The 21,082-nt window shown below is 44.0% G+C and overlaps 1 protein-coding gene across 4 annotated transcripts; it reads left to right on the forward strand.

The window, feature by feature from the left end:
• The first annotated feature begins 1,495 nt into the window (after positions 1-1,495).
• Positions 1,496-16,294, forward strand: LOC147256087 (protein FAM110A). Of its 4 annotated transcripts, XM_086214003.1 has the most exons (4): positions 1,496-1,673; positions 5,224-5,452; positions 12,629-13,000; positions 13,350-16,294. In XM_086214003.1, exon 4 carries the CDS (start codon positions 13,363-13,365, stop codon positions 14,764-14,766), a length of 1,404 nt encoding a protein of 467 aa, XP_086070129.1. In that variant the 5' UTR covers positions 1,496-1,673; positions 5,224-5,452; positions 12,629-13,000; positions 13,350-13,362; the 3' UTR covers positions 14,767-16,294. The 4 variants fall into 4 exon arrangements, with proteins under 4 accessions (XP_086070129.1, XP_086070128.1, XP_086070130.1 ...); XM_086214002.1 differs by lacking the exon at positions 5,224-5,452; XM_086214004.1 differs by lacking the exons at positions 1,496-1,673; positions 5,224-5,452 and adding an exon at positions 9,964-9,982.
• Positions 16,295-21,082: the final 4,788 nt, after the last annotated feature.

Raw genomic sequence — 21,082 nt, forward strand, 5'->3', positions numbered from 1 at the left:
CTTGTAACTGTTGTCATGCATTCCTTGTTCATTTATATATTTAGATACAATTAAATCATCTAACTGACTGTGTTTGTACCCTCTTCAACCCATTCACTGTCTTTTCCGAGGCCTCGATGCAGTGGTGTTGGCCAAGTGAATGAGGGCAGTCTTTTTCTCTCGCAGGGCTGTCCGTAACACGTCAGCCACATCGGTAATGTGTCTCTAATTTATGTCGGTGTAAATGTTGTAAAGGATGTTCTCTGGATTTGAAGCTGTATATTGATATTTCTGTTTTTTTTTGGGGGGGGGGGGTTAATGATAAAACAACTTTTTGGCCATGAGTCACATCAGTCATTGTCTTAAAGGCCATGAAACCACAAACATTGATCCATGTTGTTAATATAATCCGCTGATTTTGTTTTACATTTCCTTTATGTGGAGGTTTACCGATGAAAATGGAACATCACATGAGAGTTGTGCGTCTGTTGAGGTAGAGCAGGAGGATGAAGACTTTAAAAAGTTTGGGCGCTACTGTTCGAAACAATACCAGCGAAAATGGAATTCCTAAAGTTTGCAGAATATAGAAACCCTTTAAAAACAATGGAAATGTTATATGGTTTACATTAAACGTGCAAATGTTTAAATAGTACATATTTGCTCATAATTGTTCAATATTAATGATGTGGAAGATCTTATCACGGAGATCCCATAGTGGGGGGTAGTAAGACGCAAATGGTGGATTTCTTAATTAAAACCAGTAAAGAAGGCCCTGCTTGTTTAATAGTAACCTCAAAATTTGAAGAAAAAAAATGTCAAAGAAAAGTTTTCACAGCCATTTAAAATTTGTCGAGTTTGGATGGACACATCAATGTGTGTATTTGTATGCCTCAGCAACCTTTTGGGGTAATTTAAAATCTAAATCTCTGGCATCTTTTCTTTTGGGAATTCTAAACTGAAATTTGGGACCACGAGTCATAGACAACCCAAACTTTTACGGTCCCAGTACGTGGCATTCATAGGAACACCTGCTCAAAGTTATTCCTCCCTACAAGGAAGAGAGATGATGCATTGGATTTCTTCAGCAGCAGTTGATGAGATGGCAGCAGTTTGTTTGGAATGAAGAGAATAAGAGCCAACACCAAAAACGCCACAGAAATCTAATCGGATGGAAGATGTCCTGGTGACACAGTTCAGTTGCTAGCTGATGTGTTACCAGCTGTTAAACTAATCCTTTATCCGCCTCTTGATGTAGCGCTTCATCAGCAGGGGTGGTTTAAAAAATGAATCATTCCATTTCCTGCGTGACCACTGCCCCTGTCATGGGTGGTGGAAACAGCACATCAAGAGAAATAGCCACTGTGAAAGTGGTGGAAAGCTTGTGTGACTGTGAGGGAAAAGCTCCTGCTTCCTGCTCTCCCAACTCTCTTCCTGCTTCTTAGACAGAGGGGGTGGAGTCTAGCCGGGCAGTGGGAGGATAAGAGGGGAGCATATTAGCCTAAGGAGCAGTAAGACGTACAGGTTAGTGATCATTTGGTTCATACACTCACACACACACTCTAAGGAACACACCAGCTCCTGCATAGCGGCACATTTGCGTTTGTAACAGCTAGGAGCAGATGTAGAGCTTCAGATCTGTTTCTGTGGAAACTTGTGGGAAGTTGAGGATCTAGCTGTTGACTCGTAGACGTCATGTAAGTAAATACTATCTCCTGACCTGTTAGAGCACATCAGTGTGTGACCATGTTTTGTTTTGTTTTGTTTACCTAAAGGGGTGGGGGGAGTCACTCTTGTAGGAGTAACCTTTACTGCTAAATATCCTCAAAATAGCATGATAAGTATATATGGTAACTGTGGAAAAGCAATGAGAGCACATAAAAAGCTGTGTCCTGAGAGAAGCAGCATTTGCCTGCTGCTACTGCTGCTACTGCTGCTGCTGCTGCTGCTGTGTCCCTGCCCGTGCTTCCTTGTCCTTGCGATGGAATGCCAGATCTAAAAATACTGGTCTTGATTATAACATTTGGCAACTCTGCTCTGGGACTATTTTCATTCTCTCAGCCCTCTCAGCTGTAACATGCTGATAAACTCTGCCAAAAGCTGGCAGGACGGACCAACTGCTCCTCTACCATGCTTGATGGTGACATTTTATTTCAAGCTGAAAAGTTTCCAGGAGTGTTATCATGCCAGACTGACTTCGTAGGAGTAAAAGATAAAATTTTCTCTGGGAGGCATTTGGTTTCTTGTTAAGAGTGTATGGAAAAGAGAGAAATCTGGAGGGAGTATCAAATCAGGTAGTTAACTAACTCACTTTTTCATGACCCGTCCTCACACTCCTTGTTAGTAGAAAGGTAACCTAGGGTTATAAAGGGTTAACAGCTTTTTTTTAAGAGTGTGTTTGAACATGTGCAGTTTATGTGTGTGTAATCCCTCACCGTATCCAAGCCAAAAGCCTGGCCTAGCCACTGAGGCGACTCCACATTGACCACTCTCCCTCCTTCCAAAATGTGTGTGTGTGTGTGTGTGTGTGTGTGCTCGCGTGTGATGGTTCCATTGCTTTATGAGGACAGTAGAATGTGTGAATGCATAACTGCCTGCATTTCTCTGAAATGTGTTCATCACCACACTGATTTTTTTGTTTCACTTGTGGGCACATGAGAGATCAATCAGGTTTTTGTGTGTGTGTGTGTGTGTGTGTATGTGTGTGTGTGTGTGTGTGTGTGTGTGTGTGTGTGTGTGTGTGTGGTTTGAAGCCTCCAGCTACTTGCTTGATCACAACAACCCTAACAGGCCGATCCACAGATCAGTTTTGGAGCTTTGATGGTAGTTTTCATCGTCAGCAGAAATGATTTGCTTGATCAGTGTTATTTGACCCTCCAGAGGCTTCAGCAAGACCAGAATCTCTCCAGGCATTCTAAATATCAGGGGTTCTATATTCCTACGTGGGAGTTACCCAGCACTGGGAGAAAGAGACCACCCATCTCATCATTGTTAAGTCTGACCGAAACAGACCGCTTGCTTTTTTATACCCCAATTAAGACCCATGTGGCTGTTCAGGTTGTCCCAGAATTTGGTTGGTTACCCTTAAAGTGATACTTCACTGAAAAATTTTGATTTCACAAATGGATTTCTTCAAATCATAGGCTGCATGGTGGTGCAGTGGTTAGCACTGTCGCCTCACAGCAAGAAGGTTCTGGATTCAAGTCCTGGCTCGGGCACAGGATCTTTCTGTGTGAGTCTGCATGTTCTCCCTGTTCCTGTGTGGGTTCTCTCTGGTACTCCAGCTTCCTCCCACTGTCCAAAGACATCAAGAGGGGACGAGGCTGATTGATACTCTAAATTGACCGTAGGTGTGACTGTGAGTGTGAATGGTTGTCTGTCTCTATGTGTTGGCCCTGTGATGGACTGGTGACCTGTCCAGGGTGAACCCTGCCTCTTGCTCGTAGCTGCTGGGATAGGCTCCAGCCCCCCCCCCCCCCCCCCCCACCCCGCGACCCTTAAAAGGAATAAGCGGAAGAAAGTGGATGGATGGATTTCTTCAACTCATAAAGACGTTTTCCCCCTTCTACATCAATTCTTTGTGATGCCAGAATGCTTGAAGGTAATGATGATTGATGGCTATCAAGAGCAAAAAGTATCTATAAACTCAAGTGCATCGTCTGGTATAATCTTCTTTATCCAGCTGCATTCTCAGTAATCCATAATCACTGAGCCAATAAACACAAAAAATAGATCCCCTCTGGCCTGAGCCATCATTTGCCATTAGCTTCAAGCTAAATGCAAATGGCTGGCTGCATTCTGGTGTCACAGAGAAGTGATGCAAGAGGGAGAAAACTTCTGTCTGAGCTAAATACATCTAAAATACACATTTTAGATGAAGTATCGGTTCAGTTAATTTCTGGAGCGATTTCAATTTTTTTTTTTTTTCGTAATCCGCATCAGAGTTTGGGTCTGGGTCCACCAAATCAGACTGTGTCACTGGCAATGTGAGTAGTCGGGGTTCCATCAGCACATTTTAACATGCATGCAGGTCCATCCATTTTCTTCCGCTTATCCTGTTCAGGGTTGCAAGGGGAGGGCATGGGGGGGGGGGGCCTGGAGCCTGTCCCAGTGGCTACGGGCGAGAGGCGGGGTTTACCCTGGACAGGTTTCCAGTCCATGGCAGGGCCAACACATATACGCTGCGTCTGAATTGCCAAGTAGGTCTCAGAGTAGGTCGTAGGCTGTCCGAATCTACAACTGGCACGAGTAGCGACCTACTTCGCAACCTAAATTCCAGCATAAACACGCCCAAATTGTAGGTCAGTTCAGGTGCATCTGACGGAGCAGCCCATGGCCCACAATGCACCACGGACTTCTTCTTCGTCCCCTAAAAACTTGTGGACCCGCAAGCCAAGTTTGCGCCACCAACAGTCTCCCATTCTTATGCAACATGAACATTTATAGTCATTGTTGATGACTAAAGGTGAGTTCACACCAAACGCGACGCGGTGTGAACACACCTTTACAGGTGCGTTAATGTGCTTAATAATAGAGAATGAGTGAAAGGTGCGTTCAGATTGGAGTGCAGTACCACAGTCAGGCCAGCAGGTGGGGGCTTCCGTTGGTGCTGTCTACCTATTTGCGGTATCTGTGCTCTGCCAGTAGAGGTCGTGCTTCACCACCAATCTTCCAGGGTGTCCGAATGGTGCCGCCGTATTTAGGTTGTAGGAGTAGGCTGTTGCGGTAGGACGTAGGTTGCCACTTGCCACTTGACGCAGCCATTGACAGACAACCATTCACACTCACAGTCACACCTACGGTCAACTTAGAATATCAATCAGCCTCGTACCCTCTTGATGTCTTTGGACTGTGGGAGGAAGCTGGAGAACCAGAGAGAACCCACACAGGAACAGGGAGAACATGGAGACTCCATACAGAAAGATCCTGGGGCTCAAACCCAGAACCTTCTTACTGTGAGGCAACAGTGCTTATCACAGTACTATCAAAAAATAATTACAACTTGCCCAACTAATAATAATTCCTCAAGATTTCTCCAAAACCCCTCATAGCATGAAGGTTTTTGCTCATGCCGCATTTTTCCTTGAGCTTTCAACTCAAATTGACTCATCAGAATCAGGAACAGGGTTTTGACTTAATCTCGACGCTGTCAACAATGTCCCAGGTGAACTAGATCCTGGCTTTTACTGAGGGTTGCATCAAGAGCTGCTATTAATGGCTGGATGTGGTTTCTTTCCATTGTTTCAGATAATTTGTGGAGGGTTTCACAAAGAAGAAATGCAGAGGTGCTCAACTGTTAAGTAACCTTGAACTGTGAGCTCTCGAAAATCGCATCTGGGGTGTAATTCAGTGCTCCTGCTCCTCAGGCTTCTAGTCGGATCACGTGGATCAAGTTTGTGGACTAAAAACAACTGTTTACATTTATATTATATGACTGTTCACCCGAGCTGTGAGTCTTCAGTGGCCTTAAAATCAGGTGAGATTCCAAATTCAAAACAGCTTTTTTTCTCATCGATCGGGAGGCGATTAATACTCATCTATTAATACTGTCATACTTCTCGATGATTCTGAAGCCTACATTGCCTCCATGTTTCTATTTCTCTCAAATAATGCAGCAAATAATGATCATTGTTGTCGAGCAACTGTTTTGAATTATCTTTTTAGCCTTCAACCAGCGAGGATGCTGATATTCATGCGTACACACATGCAACCAGATTTCACTGGACCCCCTCCCCATCCCACCCTTGAGTGTAATTGTGCATGGATGTGGGTGTTTCCTGGGGCCACAGCCGCAGACAGAGATGAGCAGAGGTTGGAAGTTGGGGGGGGCAATAGATAGAGAGAGAGGGGGGATGGGCACAAAAATGGAGCTTGATGCTATAATAACTGTCTGCTTATGGTTCAGTGCTTGTTTTTGCAGTTGACTAGACCCTAGTGCACACAGTTGCATAACCCTGCAGTCCAGACACTTCAGTCATGCATGTCGGTGGAGATCTTCTCTCCACGCCACTGGCTTTTGTCTGCATGAAGTGAGCAGTGAGGCTAATGTTGATGGCTGCCAGGGCACCAACGGGTCCCATCCTTTGCAGCTCACCTCTGTTTGGAGCTCCTTAAATCAAACCGGGGGGTGGCCGATAACCTTTTGAACTCTTCTTTTAAGCTTTTTATTGATTTAAAACTGAACCTTGGGTGTCACTGGAGTTAATGTACTGTGGCTTGTGTTGCACGCTCATTGTCTGGTCTGTGCAGGTGGTAACCACGATAAGTGTTGGTCAGATTTTGGAAATGTTAAATAAAAGGTGACCTTCTATGCTAATATCCAGCTCTTTTTTTTAATTTGGGATATCCACTCAAGTAGCTCTGCATGATTCCCAGTCACCTTATACAGCCCCTCAGTGCATCCTTGTTTGTGTCGTAGCTCCTCTCTTTAAAGTGATATATCACCCAAAAATAGTGCAGTTTGCCTTTCAAGCACTCACAGAGGTCTCTTGAGCTCACAAAGACATTCTCCCCTCTCACATCACTTCTGTATAACTCCAAAATACAGAGGGAGACAGCCACATATATTTAGCGTGAAGCTAATGGAGACTGACAGCTAACAACAGCAAAATTTAATTAAAACATATGTTTCAAAACCCTCAAGTGCATCGTCTATTATAATCCATGCTGTCTACATCCGGCCGTAACCTACAAACACTTTGATGTGAACAAAAAACAACGTACAACAATTGTTCACGGTAGCTCAGAAACCAGCTGCAAGAATCACCAAAACCAACACACTTAAGCTCATCCATGTTCGTTCATGGTAGTGCCAAACTGGGCATGTTTATTTGGTTTTTTTTTTGGGGGGGGGGGGGTGTCCCAAAAGTCTAAGTGACTGCCTGGACAATGAAGATGCACTTGACAGTTTGGTAACCGGCATTTCAGGCAGTTATGCTATTTTTAGCGATCAGTCAGTTAGCTTCAAGCTATATGTTGCCAGCACTTTCTGCATTCTGGAGAAGTGGCGCAGAAGAAAAAAAAATCGTTTATGAACACAAAACACCAATTTGTGAGTGGTCTGTTTTAAAGTGATTACTCTATCGACATTTAATGCTATCATATGTCACGTAAGATGAGAAGTGCAACTTCGAAAAACATTTACTGCACACGCTGCTCGCACTTATTGTTGTTGTGTGTCTCAAATTTTACAACAGCAAGCAAAGGCAGAGACACTTTTGTGAGATCTTTTTATTTGTGTGTCCTGTGCTATCTGTGGTAGCTCATTGTTTGACACCTCCACAGCAGTTGTCAGTGCATTGGGACCAAGCTTTATGGCACAGAGTCAAGTCCGTGTTACCAGATATAGATGGATGAAGGGCAGCAGGGTCGACCTGCTCAGCCACAACCAAACACTCCCACCGAGTGTGTTTTTTCTGTCTTTCTCACACATTTCCTGTTATGAATCAGCGCCTCATAACCCCCACCCCCACCAATAGGTGAGAACCTCTCCCTCAGTAACTGATGAATCATTTTCAATCAATGAAATGACAACGTACACTATATATTCGGAAACAAAAGGGGATTTCTGGTGACTCCTCTTTAGGTGAGGTTTGTTTTCTATACAATCTGGGTTCAACGTGCTCTTTGACCAAGGCCGCCGTGATACGGCAGGTCTGCTGGCGTCACACAAAGTACACATGAAGGAGCCTTGTTCCTGTCGCACAACGGTAATGTTTGGACCGAGCAGTGGAACGTTTTCCTGTTTATTTTCATGTTTTGGGACTTTTTTCTCAAAAGAAAAGTACAAAACCGTCTTTGTATTTTCTTCCTGAAAAGGATTTCCCTCACATGTTGCTGTTTGCTATTTACTCTGTAACCAAGCGCAAAAAAATACTGAGTGACAAATTGCTCCCAGTCATACGTTTTCCCTATAATTATGAAGGCTGGCAGTTCGGTGACCATAGAAGCTGTGGTAAAGTGGCGCTCGTTTCTTCCTCTCAGCCAAAACTTTACCTTCTACACATCTGTACTCCTAGAGATTCAAGGAAAAACAGTCTTTTGCTAACTCATTACTCACACACACACATATATATATACCATGAAACACAACCTCACGCGCGCGCACACACACACACACAGACATCAGCTATATCATTACGTTAATAGGGTGGTTGGAAAGCCACATGTGAAAGTAGTCAGTTTCATAACAACACACCAGTTAGCATAGTTTTATGATCAAATCGTGCGAGTTTCCATCGTGAAATGGAAATCTCATTCCTCTCTGTCTCGCTGTGGTCTGTGTTTTTATGGAGACATCAGCTGTTTGTGCAGAGCAAAAAATGAATGGAAAGCAATAACAATGAGAGAAAAAAAAGATGGGCTGAGGGATGTTTTTGTTTCCTTAGGAAGTTACTCAAGGGGCATGCACACACACACACACAAACACACACACAGAGTCTGTGGACTGTTGAGACTGGTGTTTCATTACTTTTACATTTCCACACTGGATGATGGCCAGCATAACTACAACTCTGTCAGAAAAAGCAATTATAACTTTAAAAAGTTAGTGTCCCTTTGAATTTGATAGAACTTCTGCAGACAAGTTGAGATAATTTTGTAAGTTAAAAAAACTGTTTATTTTGTTTTGGCTCCTCAAGTTTCATCAACTTCAAATTTTTACACAATTGGGAGACTTACTTTTTTAAGTTACTTTATTAATGTCTTTGGGGAAGTAGGTATAGAGGGATGCAGGAATGAGTATTAAAACCTGGAAATAAGGTTTATGATTTACACAAGCAGAATACATTTGAAACTTTTGTTCTACAGCATAAAATGCACCAGTAAAGACACAATCTTGAATTCTAGGATTGCCTACATGTGGCTAAATAAGACAACAGAATTTACAGTAAAACCGTAAGCTCAGAGCTAGCATCCATCCATTCGTTAGCTTGTATTTCTAACAACTGCATTAACGGTCTAAAAATCAAGTTTTGCACTCATTTTTTGTAAACCAATGTTAAAGTCACACTGGCTGAAGTACCCCGGGGTAATGCAAACTTCTAGATCGACATACAAAATACAGCTTCGGTAAAGAGTGAACGCGACCGTTGATTTGTGTTCTTTTGTCTTACTGGAAGCCTCATTGTCGACGTCCTGCTGCTTCAACAACTTCCCCAATTCAAGGGACTGAGGTTTACCAGCAGCTCCTCCTGCACACACACATTGGACCCACAGAGATCCTATTAAGCTTGCTGACCCTGAACGATGAGCAAACGCATGTCAATAGTTGCCGGTCCTCCGGTGGATGACCATATTTGCATGTAGATGGCTTAAAGAAGAAATGCAGCTGTGTTTGCATTTACATCCTTCTACTTAATCTGACGTGATGATTAAGCAGCTTCTATCTGAAATCTCACATCTTAGCTTTGGAACCTTGTATTGACAGTAACTGTACTTTTAACCTCCGTTTTTGACCACACAGATGGCTTCAAATATTAAGGGTTCAATTTACCGGAGTGTGAGAAGGATCTTCGTCTCTTTTTGGAGTGTTGAACAGAAGAAATATCCCATGATTCTCTGGTTGTGTTTATGTGTTTATTGTTCACTCCACTATGGAGCCTCAGTTTTAAAGTTCAGTGAATCGACCATCAGAGTGTTACTGGTTCCCCAAAAATATTTTAAAGTATGTATTATGTTAGGAACACAGAGTGAGGGAGGGACTTGTCTCAGATCCTGAACTCACGATGGAGAATGAGCTCACTCACACATCGACTGATCTATTTCTGTTTAGCTCTGTGCAAACAAATGTGGATAAATCATTTTATTGCGTGTTCCTTAAAACTTTCATCTGTGAAACGTGTCATTTCACAGATGTTGTGCGCGACTGAAAGCATTTCATCCCACTCTCTGTGTGAGTCTCCATGTTCTCCCTGTACCTGTGTGGGTTCTCTCTGGTACTCCAGCTTCCTCCCACAGTCCAAAGACATCAAGAGGGGACGAGGCTGATCGATACTCTAAATTGACCGTAGGTGTGACTGTGAGTGTGAATGGTTGTCTGTCTCTATGTGTTGGCCCTGTGATGGACTGGTGACCTGTCCAGGGTGAACCCAGCCTCTCGCCTGAAGGCTGCTGGGATAGGCTCCAGCCCCCCCTGCAACCCTTAACAGGATAAGCAGTAGAAAATAGATGTATGGATGGATGTTGTTATAATTTTTATACTGTCAACACCTAATACAGGGACACAGGATCAAAACTCAGAACATGGATATTTCAGTTACTCTAACCTCTAAAGTCTGTGAGAGGTCTGTTGCAAACCAGCGGTGACGATGGCTTCTCGATGACGTTACAGAGAATGCTCAAAGGAGGAGCATGTCTTCTAACGCACTGAATTAGGGCTTTTCCTTCTTTTCAATGATTTATTCCTGTCAAGTGTTGAGCAGAAGTACGATGTGTTTTTGTGGACATGAAAAGACTCTAAATCTGGAAGGACAGGATATGCATTTGTCAGGGTAATGACAAGGCCGCAGCGTACGAAACCTTAGGTGAGGTTTCTGTGACCAGACGTTTGTCTTCACCGTTTCTGGTAAACTGTTTCTTCTTCATAGGATTCTATGAATGGACACACACACACGCACACAGAGACACGCACGTCCATATCTATAATTACCTGTAGCCATGGCACTGTAGGTCTTTAAAAAGGTTGAATTCTTTGAGTCAACAAAGATTTGTCTGTTCAGTGTGATTCAGTCTCCCCTCTCTCTGAACAAGGATCATGTTAAATAATGACCATCTAATCTACAATTTAGATTTTCACTTGACAATAGTGACTTTAAAATAACAAATTCTGCTATTGGCGGCCGTAGAAAACGTTGAAAAACGCAGAACATCAGCGGCTCACCAAGCAAGGCCAGCTCAGGTTAGCGGTCTCCATTAGCAGGGGTTTGCTGGCCAGATTTCGTTTTCCCTAAAAGTGAATTAAGATACATCTCATGTTTTCTCTTTTACCAGTGTTTAATCCCCTGAAAACTAACACGTTGGAACAAGACACATTAAGAAGAGAAAACAGACAGATTTTTATTGTCTAATTAGCAGTTTTGCTTGAATTCAGATATTGTTTGTATCAGTGTTTGGCTCCAGCTCTGGTTGTGCTGGTTTCTGTTTTCCTGGCTAGCAGGTGGAGCAGGTGTATCATGGCCTTGGGCAGTCAGGTGTTTCTTAACCAATGATTAAAAGTTCTTGTATCCAGAGACAGGGGTGTGTGTTTGTCCCTTTGATAATCAGTTAGCTCTTTCGATATGCCAAAAGTCCCAGATGTGATGTCATCATCTCCCGTGCATCTCGCAACATCAGTTTCTTTCTCCAATCAAAACTAATTAAAAAGAATTCTCCCTTTATTTGTCTATAAGATGTGACTCCCAGTTCATTTCTCTTAGTTGTGTGTGTGTGTGTGTGTGTGTGTGTGTGTGTGTGTGTGTGTGTGTGTGTGTGTGTGTATTACATCATTTTTCTGTCAAGCAGTCTTTGAATTTTGAACTATTTTGGTAAAACTCTCCTTTGGTTTGTCACGTGGTCAAGATGAAAGCAAAGCATGTGTGCATTTCTCAGCATGTTTAAATACTCACACCTGAAATCCAGTGTGTACATGTGTGTGTGCGTTAACTGTCAGGGGTGCTTTTGCTCTCCCTTTGCTGCTGCTTTGTTCAGGGATGAGAGAAAAGTGGGGGAAACAGGGTCACATGTTGAGGGAGAGGAGAAGTAAGATGGCTATAAAAAGACTAATTAAAAATGTGTGGATAGATACGTTGGAGGTGGAGGTGGGGAGGAAGGGGAGGAGGAGGGGGAGAAACGGGTGTGATGTAACCCTGGAGTGCACTGTTGTAAGATGGAGGGGAGGGATGAGCGATGTTGGGGGATGGAGGACAACAGTTTTACTGGGGATTTTGAGCTTGTGGTAAAACAGGAGTAGAAACAGGTGAAAAAACTTTGTTGGTGTTCCATCGTCTCAGTGGGTTTCATTTGGCCGCTTAGCTGCTCTACTGCTTCAACTAAACTGTTGGAAGAATTAAACGTGAAAAAAGCCGATTCTCTATTGTTGGCTGTGTGTGTTTTGCACACCATCCAAACTGTCTCTAATGTGATGAAGACAAAGAGGAGGACAGTTGTGCCGGCTTTCCGTATACCCCCCCCCCCCCCCCCCCGCTGTGCTTGATGCAAGTCAATGTACAAAATTGCAGCTGTTTTTGCCCGTTGCCCATGTTTGCCCCCCCCCCCCCCCCACTTTCTCCCTTTCAAAGAATTTTCATTTGAATGAAAACCCTGCCTCAGTGTATTGTTGTTCTCACAAGGGGGGAGGGGTCCAATTGGTCAGAATCCCTTTCGAAGTGAACCAATGCGAGCGCAACTCTCACCTCTAGCCCCGCCCCCTTTGCTCCGCTGAAGCTCTGGGTCCAGCATGTGATTGGCCAGCTGGGAGGAGCCAGACGTGGTATTAAAGCCTGTCCCGTCTGCTCTACTTCAGTGTTGAAGAGAGTCCCTTCTGTCTGCTGGAGTGTGTGTGTGTGAGAGTGTGTGTGTGTGTTGTGTGGATGCTTTTGTCAATGAGAGACAGACAGAAAAAGAGAGCTCTAGCATTATCTGACGTGGACTTTTCATTTTTGTGAAATCTCTCCAGGAGTGTGCAGCTCTCCAGCTGATCACAGCTTGACAGCAGAGCCAGACTGAGATCTACTGGGATCATAGAGGCTGTTTGGATCACCCAGATCTTTTGCAGCTGACCCGCCGGTCCTGCATTTGCTTTAAAGAGCTCTCATCAGCTGCATAGTGTCTGACCGGTGACCCCGATCTTCAGCCTAACCCCATCTGGGTCACTGCTGAGCTAACAGAGGTGGTCTAGTTGGGCCCGATGTGGAATTTGACCCCAACTGACCCTGTCCCTCAAGAAGCCTTTCACTGAGCCCGGACTGCTGGGGAAAGGAAGGATAAAAGAGCAAGAGAGGCGACACAGAAGAAAAGAGGAGAAGCGAGAGCAACAGCAAAGCAACCGGTAAGGAAGTTAAAGGGGAGTATGAGAGAGAGGGGGAGGGAGGGTGGGGGGAGGAGAGTGGGAAGAAAAGACAAAAGTACAAAAGAGCTATTTTCTCAAGCTTAGAGAGGACATGTGGGAGATCCAAATGGATGTTCGTTGAGCATAAAGCCTCACTCTCACCCTCCTGTCCTTCTGTCAACCCTCTCTTCACTCGCTCTTTAAACTCTGCTGCTGAAAAATAAATGATCACAACAATAAGATCATTTTTGGAAACATTTATGCCAGAGATAATTTGGTCTTTTTTGAATACTATGTTGTTTGTGTATAATTCAAATTCAAACCTAACAGGAGGTCTTTCTCTCTCCAGCAGCTCCGCCAGTATGCCAGTGGAGACCCTGCGGCCCTCAGACGGCCGCTTGGCCGGAGTTCCCTTCACCTCTGCCATGCCCTTCAGGATTCTAAACAAGGGTCCGGATTACTTCCGTCGTCCGGCCGAGCCTGGGGCCCGCAAACTGAGCGCTGTAGAGCGCCTGGAGGCTGACAAAGCCAAGTACGTAAAGAGCCAGCAAGTGGCCCTCACCCGTCAGGCGCCCGTCAAACCGCCAATCATTCGCAAACCCCTTGTTCCACCAGGGATGATGCTCCAGTGCCAGATTAGCACTCCTCCAGCCCGCAAAGTTCCCCGATGTCCGGCTGATGTGGAGAATGGAGGAGGCAAAGAGGGACACACAGGGAGACGAGGACCTGCTCTTAACTTGGATATTCTGAATAATCTAATCAATGACGTATGTGACGGCCCGTTGCCCTGTTCCCAGTCTTCTTCCTCCACCTCCCCCTCCTCCTCCTCTCCTTCATCAGGAGCTAAGAGCATCGGCAGCAGTCTGTCAGCAGAGCAGGAGAAGAGCAACCGACTCCTCCACAACCTCAAACCATTAAATCACAGCACCACCAACTCCTCATCCACCTCCTCCTGCACTTCCTCTCCGCTCAACAACCACCTCCGGACCCCTGCAGCGGGGCCAATCCATCGTCCTCCTCCTGTACCAGCACGAGCACCTCGCATCGGGGTTCCGTTGCCCTACAGCTCCCCCAACTCGGTCACGGTTCGAAGAGTGGACGTTCGGCCTCATGCGGAGGTGAGGAAGCTCCAGAGACCCCAGCTCAGACCCAGACAGACTGCCCAGGGTCAGGTAGCACACCCCCAGGTGCCACCACCACCACCACCTCCTCCTCCAGCTCCTCAGAACAAACCTCATCCTCAGCTCAACGCCCCAACACAAACCTTGCCCTCCCCTCCATCATACCTGCCACCAAGTCCCATGCTGGTCCGAGGAGGCATGATCCCCCCAGCTTCCCCTGCTTTCACCAGACTATCCAACGCCAGCTCAAAGGGCTCTGCCCGGAAGCACCCATCCTTGCACCGCTCCAAATCGGACCTGAGCGACCGCTACTCCCGCGCCACAGCTGATCTGGAGCGATTTTTCAACTACTGCGGGCTGGACCCAGAGGAGGTGGAAGGGATGGGTGGAGTGGAGCGCTTCACCAGAGCCAACTCAGACATTGTGTCCATCTCCAAGCTCCGCAGCGTCAGCACACCCAGCTCAGAGTGCGGGGAAGATGCTGAACGAGCCAGAGAAGATGAGGAAGACGAGGACGGGCCCGCCAAAGTCAACGAGCGGGTTCCTTACGGCATCTCGGTCATCGAGAGGAACGCTCGAGTCATCAAGTGGCTGTACGGCATCCGTCAGGCACGAGATGCTAACAGCGCTGTTTCTAACGTATAGACTAATGAGACATTTTGTATTTATACATGAAGAAGGGAAGCTCGTTGTGTTTATCTCTTGCTGCCTTACATGACAGTTGTGGATAATCCAGTTGTTGTTTGTTCTGGTTCCTGTGAAGACTCACTTGTTTTGGACATAAATCCTTTTTTTTTTTTTGGCTGCACATCAGGAATGCTCCCTTGGAAGAACATTGACATCTTGTAAAACAAATAATGGTATACGAAAGCAATAATAGAAAAGTATAGAGGATGAAGGAAGCAGAGGATATTTTGATTGTGGTTCCTCATACTAAGGTACTTAGTGCGTGCGTGCGTGTGTGTGTGTGTGTGTGTGTTTGTGTGTGTGCGTCTACCAGAGACGAATGCAGCACAGATCCAGACTCGACTACGAGCTGCTTTTGAACACCAGTAAGAGAGCCACACCGATGCTGTGAAGTGCCATGAAAAAAGATTTGTATTTTTAAAAAAAAAAGGAGAAGAAAAAAAGAAAAAGAAAGACATACATTTTGGCTCTTAAGACTGTTATTATGCTAATTTCTATCAGCATGCAAATTTGTATACATTTACCTTTAGGGAATGCCAACTCAACTAAGCGTACACATGCACACACGACTCTCACAGATAATCCCCTCCTCACAGATGCACATCCAGGTCACTTACAGTAAACACGGTAGCAGCTGCCGTTAGTGCTCTCTGTACTCCTGTCAGTAACTTTGTTTAGTTGTGCGTTTGCACCCCGTCTCACGTCTTGGATTGAGCTTCACCGGTGAGGTGAGAGAAATCTGTTTACTCGGTATGTCCTGGCATGGATGAGAGAGCAGGTCATGTGATGAGCGGTGATCTCATCGGTGGGTGGTTGATGTATGTGTAGCATGAAAAATGTATTTGGCCTCCAGAGATGGAGAGAGGAAAGGGTTAAAGGAAGGCCGGAGAGAGAACACTCATGGATATAAAAATAAAATAAAAAATCTATGGCATAGAAATATGTGACAGTGTCTCAGGAAGATGGCATACTAACAAAAAAAATGGACCAATATTTATTTGGAAAATGTAATTTAATGTATTTTTTAATATTAGGCAACTTTGTGTACAGAATCTTTGCTCTTTAAGTGCAATCAGATCTATTTACAATTACAGTGTGTGTAGGATCACATTTAAACACCAGCCAACATGATGTGTGTGTGTGTGTGTGTGTGTGTGTGTGTGTGTGTGTATGATGAAACGTGTACTCCGCTCTGTGGGAAGCACTAAAGAAGAGTGTATTTATTTGATATTCCTGTTTGCCACCAAGAAACGAGAGAAAAAGGGGGTCCGCCCCCCCCTAGATCAAGGTCTCTGCATCTTCTTCCTTTTGGAGTTTTCAGGACGTTGGTGTCCTGTGGCACGTAGATGTAGAGCGCACCAGCAGCAGCGGTGAACAAAATGTGCGGTAGAATCCGGCACTGGATGCCCAAAGAGTCTTTGAGACAGAAAATGCTTTACCATGGTGTATTCTGAACAATAATAAAAAAAACAACTGTTCAAGTATGACATGTTGACTGTTGTTTTTTTGTGGAAGTAAAAAAAAATGGCGGCAGACCCGCCTCTGGCATATTGCAGCCACTCCTCCGGGTCGGGGTTTTGGGAGTTTATGAAGTGCTGCTGCCAAGTCGTCGGTCTCTAATCTGAAATCTGGTGCGGGTCCAGTTCAGCGGAGGCAGGTGTTTGGCTTGACAAATCTTGTTTCAACATCCATAACTGACACACGGCTCTTCCGCTGAGCTCCCTAGTCCTCTTTGATCATGCTCTTACAGGGGAGTGTGACTGCTGCATTATTCAGGCTGGAAAATACAGACACACACCCCCCTCTCTCACTCTACACTAAATGTATAAAGTTTATAAAACACAGTTGGAGAGCAGGGGGTTTTATACTCTGGTTGAGCACTGAAACCTCCAATCTTGACTTGCTATCAAAGCAGTCCAACACCGCAGATGACAAAATGAAAACAAGAAGATGCTGAAAATCTATGTTTTGTATTTTAAAAGCTAATCTGATTAGAATTTTGTTTCGAATCGATTGTCATCGTACAAGACAATTAGATGGAACTGGACTCGACTGCACTGAAGAATAAGTGTAAAGAAAAGATGAATTGCTATGTATGAGTTGAAAAAAGAAGCTCAGCACAGAAAAATTCGTTTAACTTCCATCGATTTTGTACTCTCAAAGTAGTAAAAACAACTTTTCATTTACTTAATATTTAAAAAAAAAACAACAACAAAGATTTAAAACATACTGAGAAATATTTTCGTTGGTTTCCAGACTTGTAACTTGTAAAGTCACTGAATGCTTTTGTATCAAATCGACAACTGTACATTCATATCTGCTGTATTTTCACAGCACATATTAAATGTTTTACACACATACGCCCCCCCCCCACACATACACACACACACACGCTGTATACAAAAGCAGGGACAAGTTGGATACCTGATTGTGGGTTTTCTATTTCATTTAAAACAGTGAGCAGCAGGTGAGAGACAAGCGGCACAAAAATATAACCAAGCTGTCATTTTGTTGCAGCGTCACTTGTCACACATCTGAATCATTTTCACCATCTGCCACAGTTTGCTTGCTCGCTGTATGTGGAGCCTCCATCCCTGCTTGTCTGAGAGAACCACCTCTACCAAAGAGGCTAGGGAAGTGGACTGTACCTGGGCAGGATGTGAAGCACTCTCACTATTTAAACAAAACAGACGTTTGGGGGACAAATGTGTTTGGGTACGGTACAGATTGCCGAATGGGAGCAGGCCAGCTCTAATAAAACTACAGTCATGACGCATTGCTGCTTTTATTTTGAAAGATCACTGCACCGGAAGTGATTTTGGAGGCAACATAATAAGATTAAGACAGATAAAAATAATCAAAAATAACTTCTTACTCATGGGGGCAGAAAAAAAAGGGGGAATGACATGAAACAAAAGTTCAGGTGGAGTTCAGCTGAGGATGTTACAACACAGTGCTGAGATATTGGAAAGTGAACACTAATGGATGATTTTCTTTTCCAAGAAAAGCCCAGCAAAACCAAAATAATCATGGGAGTTTAATGCACGTTTAAAAGGAAATACAGAGACAAGTTTGTATTGTGACCAGCTGACCACATGATGTCGACCACGATGGTATGGCAGGATAATTCTCATGTTTTCAACCTGTCTCCTTGTTACATAACCCTGAGTGGACACGTCTGACCTGCTGCCTGTGGTGAAGTGAGGAGTCATAAAGACTCGGCAGCTCAGCTCTGGGAAAGGAACACATGTCCCGGGAGGATAAGATGTCTCCGCCTGCTGTGGTCTCCTTGTGGACAGACGAGGAAAACACGCAAACAATCATCCGTGTCATCCTCATTCTCTCTTTCTCTCTCTCTGCCCACAGAGGCAGACCATATGCCCATATTTACTGAGAGATCAACTGGGCTTTGGCATACTCAGAACACACACACACACTGTTCTGTTTGCCTCTCCGCTGTGTTGCGTGTCTCAATCTTGTGTTATTTTTCCAAGCAGTAAGTCCTCTACTCTGAGTGTGTGCCTGTTTAATTATGTTTATATGCACAGGATGTTTCCAATCTTTTGGGGATAAAAACGTGTGTGTGGCAGCAGACACATGCATACTCAGGTCCAAATTGGTATGTGTGTGTGTTGTCAGTGTGACGCGGTTGTGTACTGCTTGATCCCAGTAGCAGCACTAATGTATGCCAGAGCTTGATATCGTCATTCTGAAAGGCCTCAGTGATAAGCTGATTATGGCGCCGGGGCAGATGGGATCTGTGTGTTTCTGACTATATTTGTGCGTGTGTGTCTGTGGGTGTGTGTTCACTGGGACCTACTGTATACCCCGTGGGAAAAACAAAACTGGGTTTTCTGTGTTAGCTTGACATCTCAGAGAGCGCTGCTTTGCTCCGTTTATCTCTCGGCATCCACCTTTTCTATCGTCTTCTCTCTATTTGTTCATCTAAATCTCATCAGCTGCCTAAATTATGTATAATTGACCAGTGCAGCTTTCATCCAGCACACCTCCCCAAGCATCAAATAAACTGAATATGATTCCGCCCCTTTACGTTCAGCAGGTGACAGTGAACATATTTACACAGTCTCCTGTTCAAAGTGCAACTTGAAATATGCCGCAATTCACTAACATAACAAGTATAGTAAATAATATATATAGTAATATATATATATAATATATACATAGTAAACAACACGCTTGCGTTATTGTCCATGTGTGATATGAGGCGAATTTTTGTCCCGTTGCTCGATTACTTTTAATCTCATCATTATATCCCAAGATTGGACGCTGAATAATTTAGGTTTATTTGTTCGTCAAGGTCTTAAAGACATAAAGCATGTCCATCTACTCTGACGACAGGGTCCATGATGAAGGGGCAGTTCATACAAGGACAAAAATACACAGAAAAAAACTCACTACAAACGTATTTATTCACATGGAAGTCATTGTTTCGATCACACAGATTGGTTATCCTGATGAAGAACTTTGACTTTTTATGTTTTCCACTTATTTACCCATAAAGAGAAGGAATCTGTGGGTAATCTCCTCCAGGAAATATAGGTATACTTGTTTTTACTTACCACAAGCATCTTTTTAGGCTAGAATGTAGGCGCCAATCTGTGGTGGTTTTATCTTGATAAAACCTACAAGCTCCGACTGGTCTCGACTCACATCAACATCTCCTGTTAAACCACGACAAACATCTTCAAGCCAGTAGCAAAACCTTAATTTTATTTGCTGATGAAAAGCCTGAAGCAACAGTGTTCTGAATGAGTGACGATGGAGCAGCTGGCAAGTGAGCCCCATGGAGGACCCCCACGCTTGGTGCCACTTCACTATATCGTCCCCAATCATTCCAAAATCTACCACTAGCTTGGATGTCTCTGTAGTGGTTCGACATGAGATATACTGCGTTTTGTTTTTGAAGATGGTAAACAAAACTTCATTGAGCTAGCTCCCAGCTAGCAGAGATTACTATATTCCTATAGCCACATTCAGCTTCTGGAAGCCCAGCAGTCAGGACTGACAATCCCCACCGACAAAAGCCCAAGGCAGGGCCACCAAGCATGGACTCAGATTGCAAAGTCATCCCAAAGTCTACTGCTAGCCCTGATGTCTCTGAAACGGTAAAACACGTTAGCTCTTAGCACGCACTGGACTCTGGAGGACAAGCGACCATCAGCTCGTTCTCTGTTGTCTGACTCAACAGGGCATCGGTGACATCAGTAGAATCTTAACACTTTAGAGACTCAGCTTTAAGCCTTTTTTTTTTGCTCAAAGTTGAATATTTTAAACATGCATGGATAAGCACAAAAGCGAAAATGCATTATTCCCAGTGTGAATTTAGCATTGACGACACTGCTCATATCGTTCCTGCCGCCTGAAGAAATCGACACAAACTATTCACACCCTGGCATTTACTTTACATGTAATTTAATCTCGCAAATAATTCACTACACGTTGTGTGTGAACTCAGATTTAGAGTTTTGGGGTGCAGTGTAGATCCATTTTTGTGACATGGAGTTTGTATATTATCTTTTTCTTCAGTCTCCTAAATTTCCTGATTGCAGTTAAACAGTATTTTGTCTATTTCAAAATGCCTCTGTTGGGAGAGAGAATAATTATCAAATGTTTTTTTTTCCATCCTCTCATCAGCAAACGTTTGGTAACAATTTGCCGCTGTGGTTCAGTCAAACCATCCAGAATGATGAATAGACATATGTGTTGGAAAAGAGTAACGGGAAGAAGACAAAACCTGCCAGAAATCCATGTTCAGATGTCATTTATTGCTTTCTTTGAATTTCACCCAATTGTCAACTGCTTTTTGTAGTTGCTGAGCCCAACTATATTGTGTGGCTGAAGTTCATTGTTAATCACTTCTACTTTTACTCATACAACCATGTGTTAAATGAATATCAGAACCGCGTCACATTCTCAGAATTGTAATTTTCAGAATTGTATGAACTCAGTTCTTTTGACATCACTAGTCCTCTCCTGCTATTTTCACAAATTTGACAAGTTACCAGCACTTCATTCCATGGTGACCGTTTTGAATGTTTGTGTCATTCTCATTTTGCATGATGTCGTTGAATATGTCGATCTATATTTGTCAGTGCATGTAATGGAAGTAGAAAATGTAAAAAGAGAAGAATTCAAAATGACTGCTTTTGCATAATTACTTTTGCATATGACTATAATGTCACAGAGATGTAAATTTCCTCATCTGCTCTGTGCACATAGCTTAACAGACCCTGTTAGCACTAAAAAGCAATTA

The sequence above is a fragment of the Aulostomus chinensis genome, chromosome 9 (assembly GCF_037954235.1).
Source record: "Aulostomus chinensis isolate RoL2024-O1b breed Wild chromosome 9, RoL_Achi_v1.0, whole genome shotgun sequence".
NCBI classification, from domain to species: Eukaryota; Metazoa; Chordata; class Actinopteri; order Syngnathiformes; family Aulostomidae; genus Aulostomus; species Aulostomus chinensis.

What these genes read in the sequence shown, in the direction of transcription:
- LOC147256087 (XM_086214003.1), top strand. Translation starts at nt 13,363, where the DNA reads ATGCCAGTGGAGACCCTGCGGCCCTCAGACGGCCGCTTGGCCGGAGTT.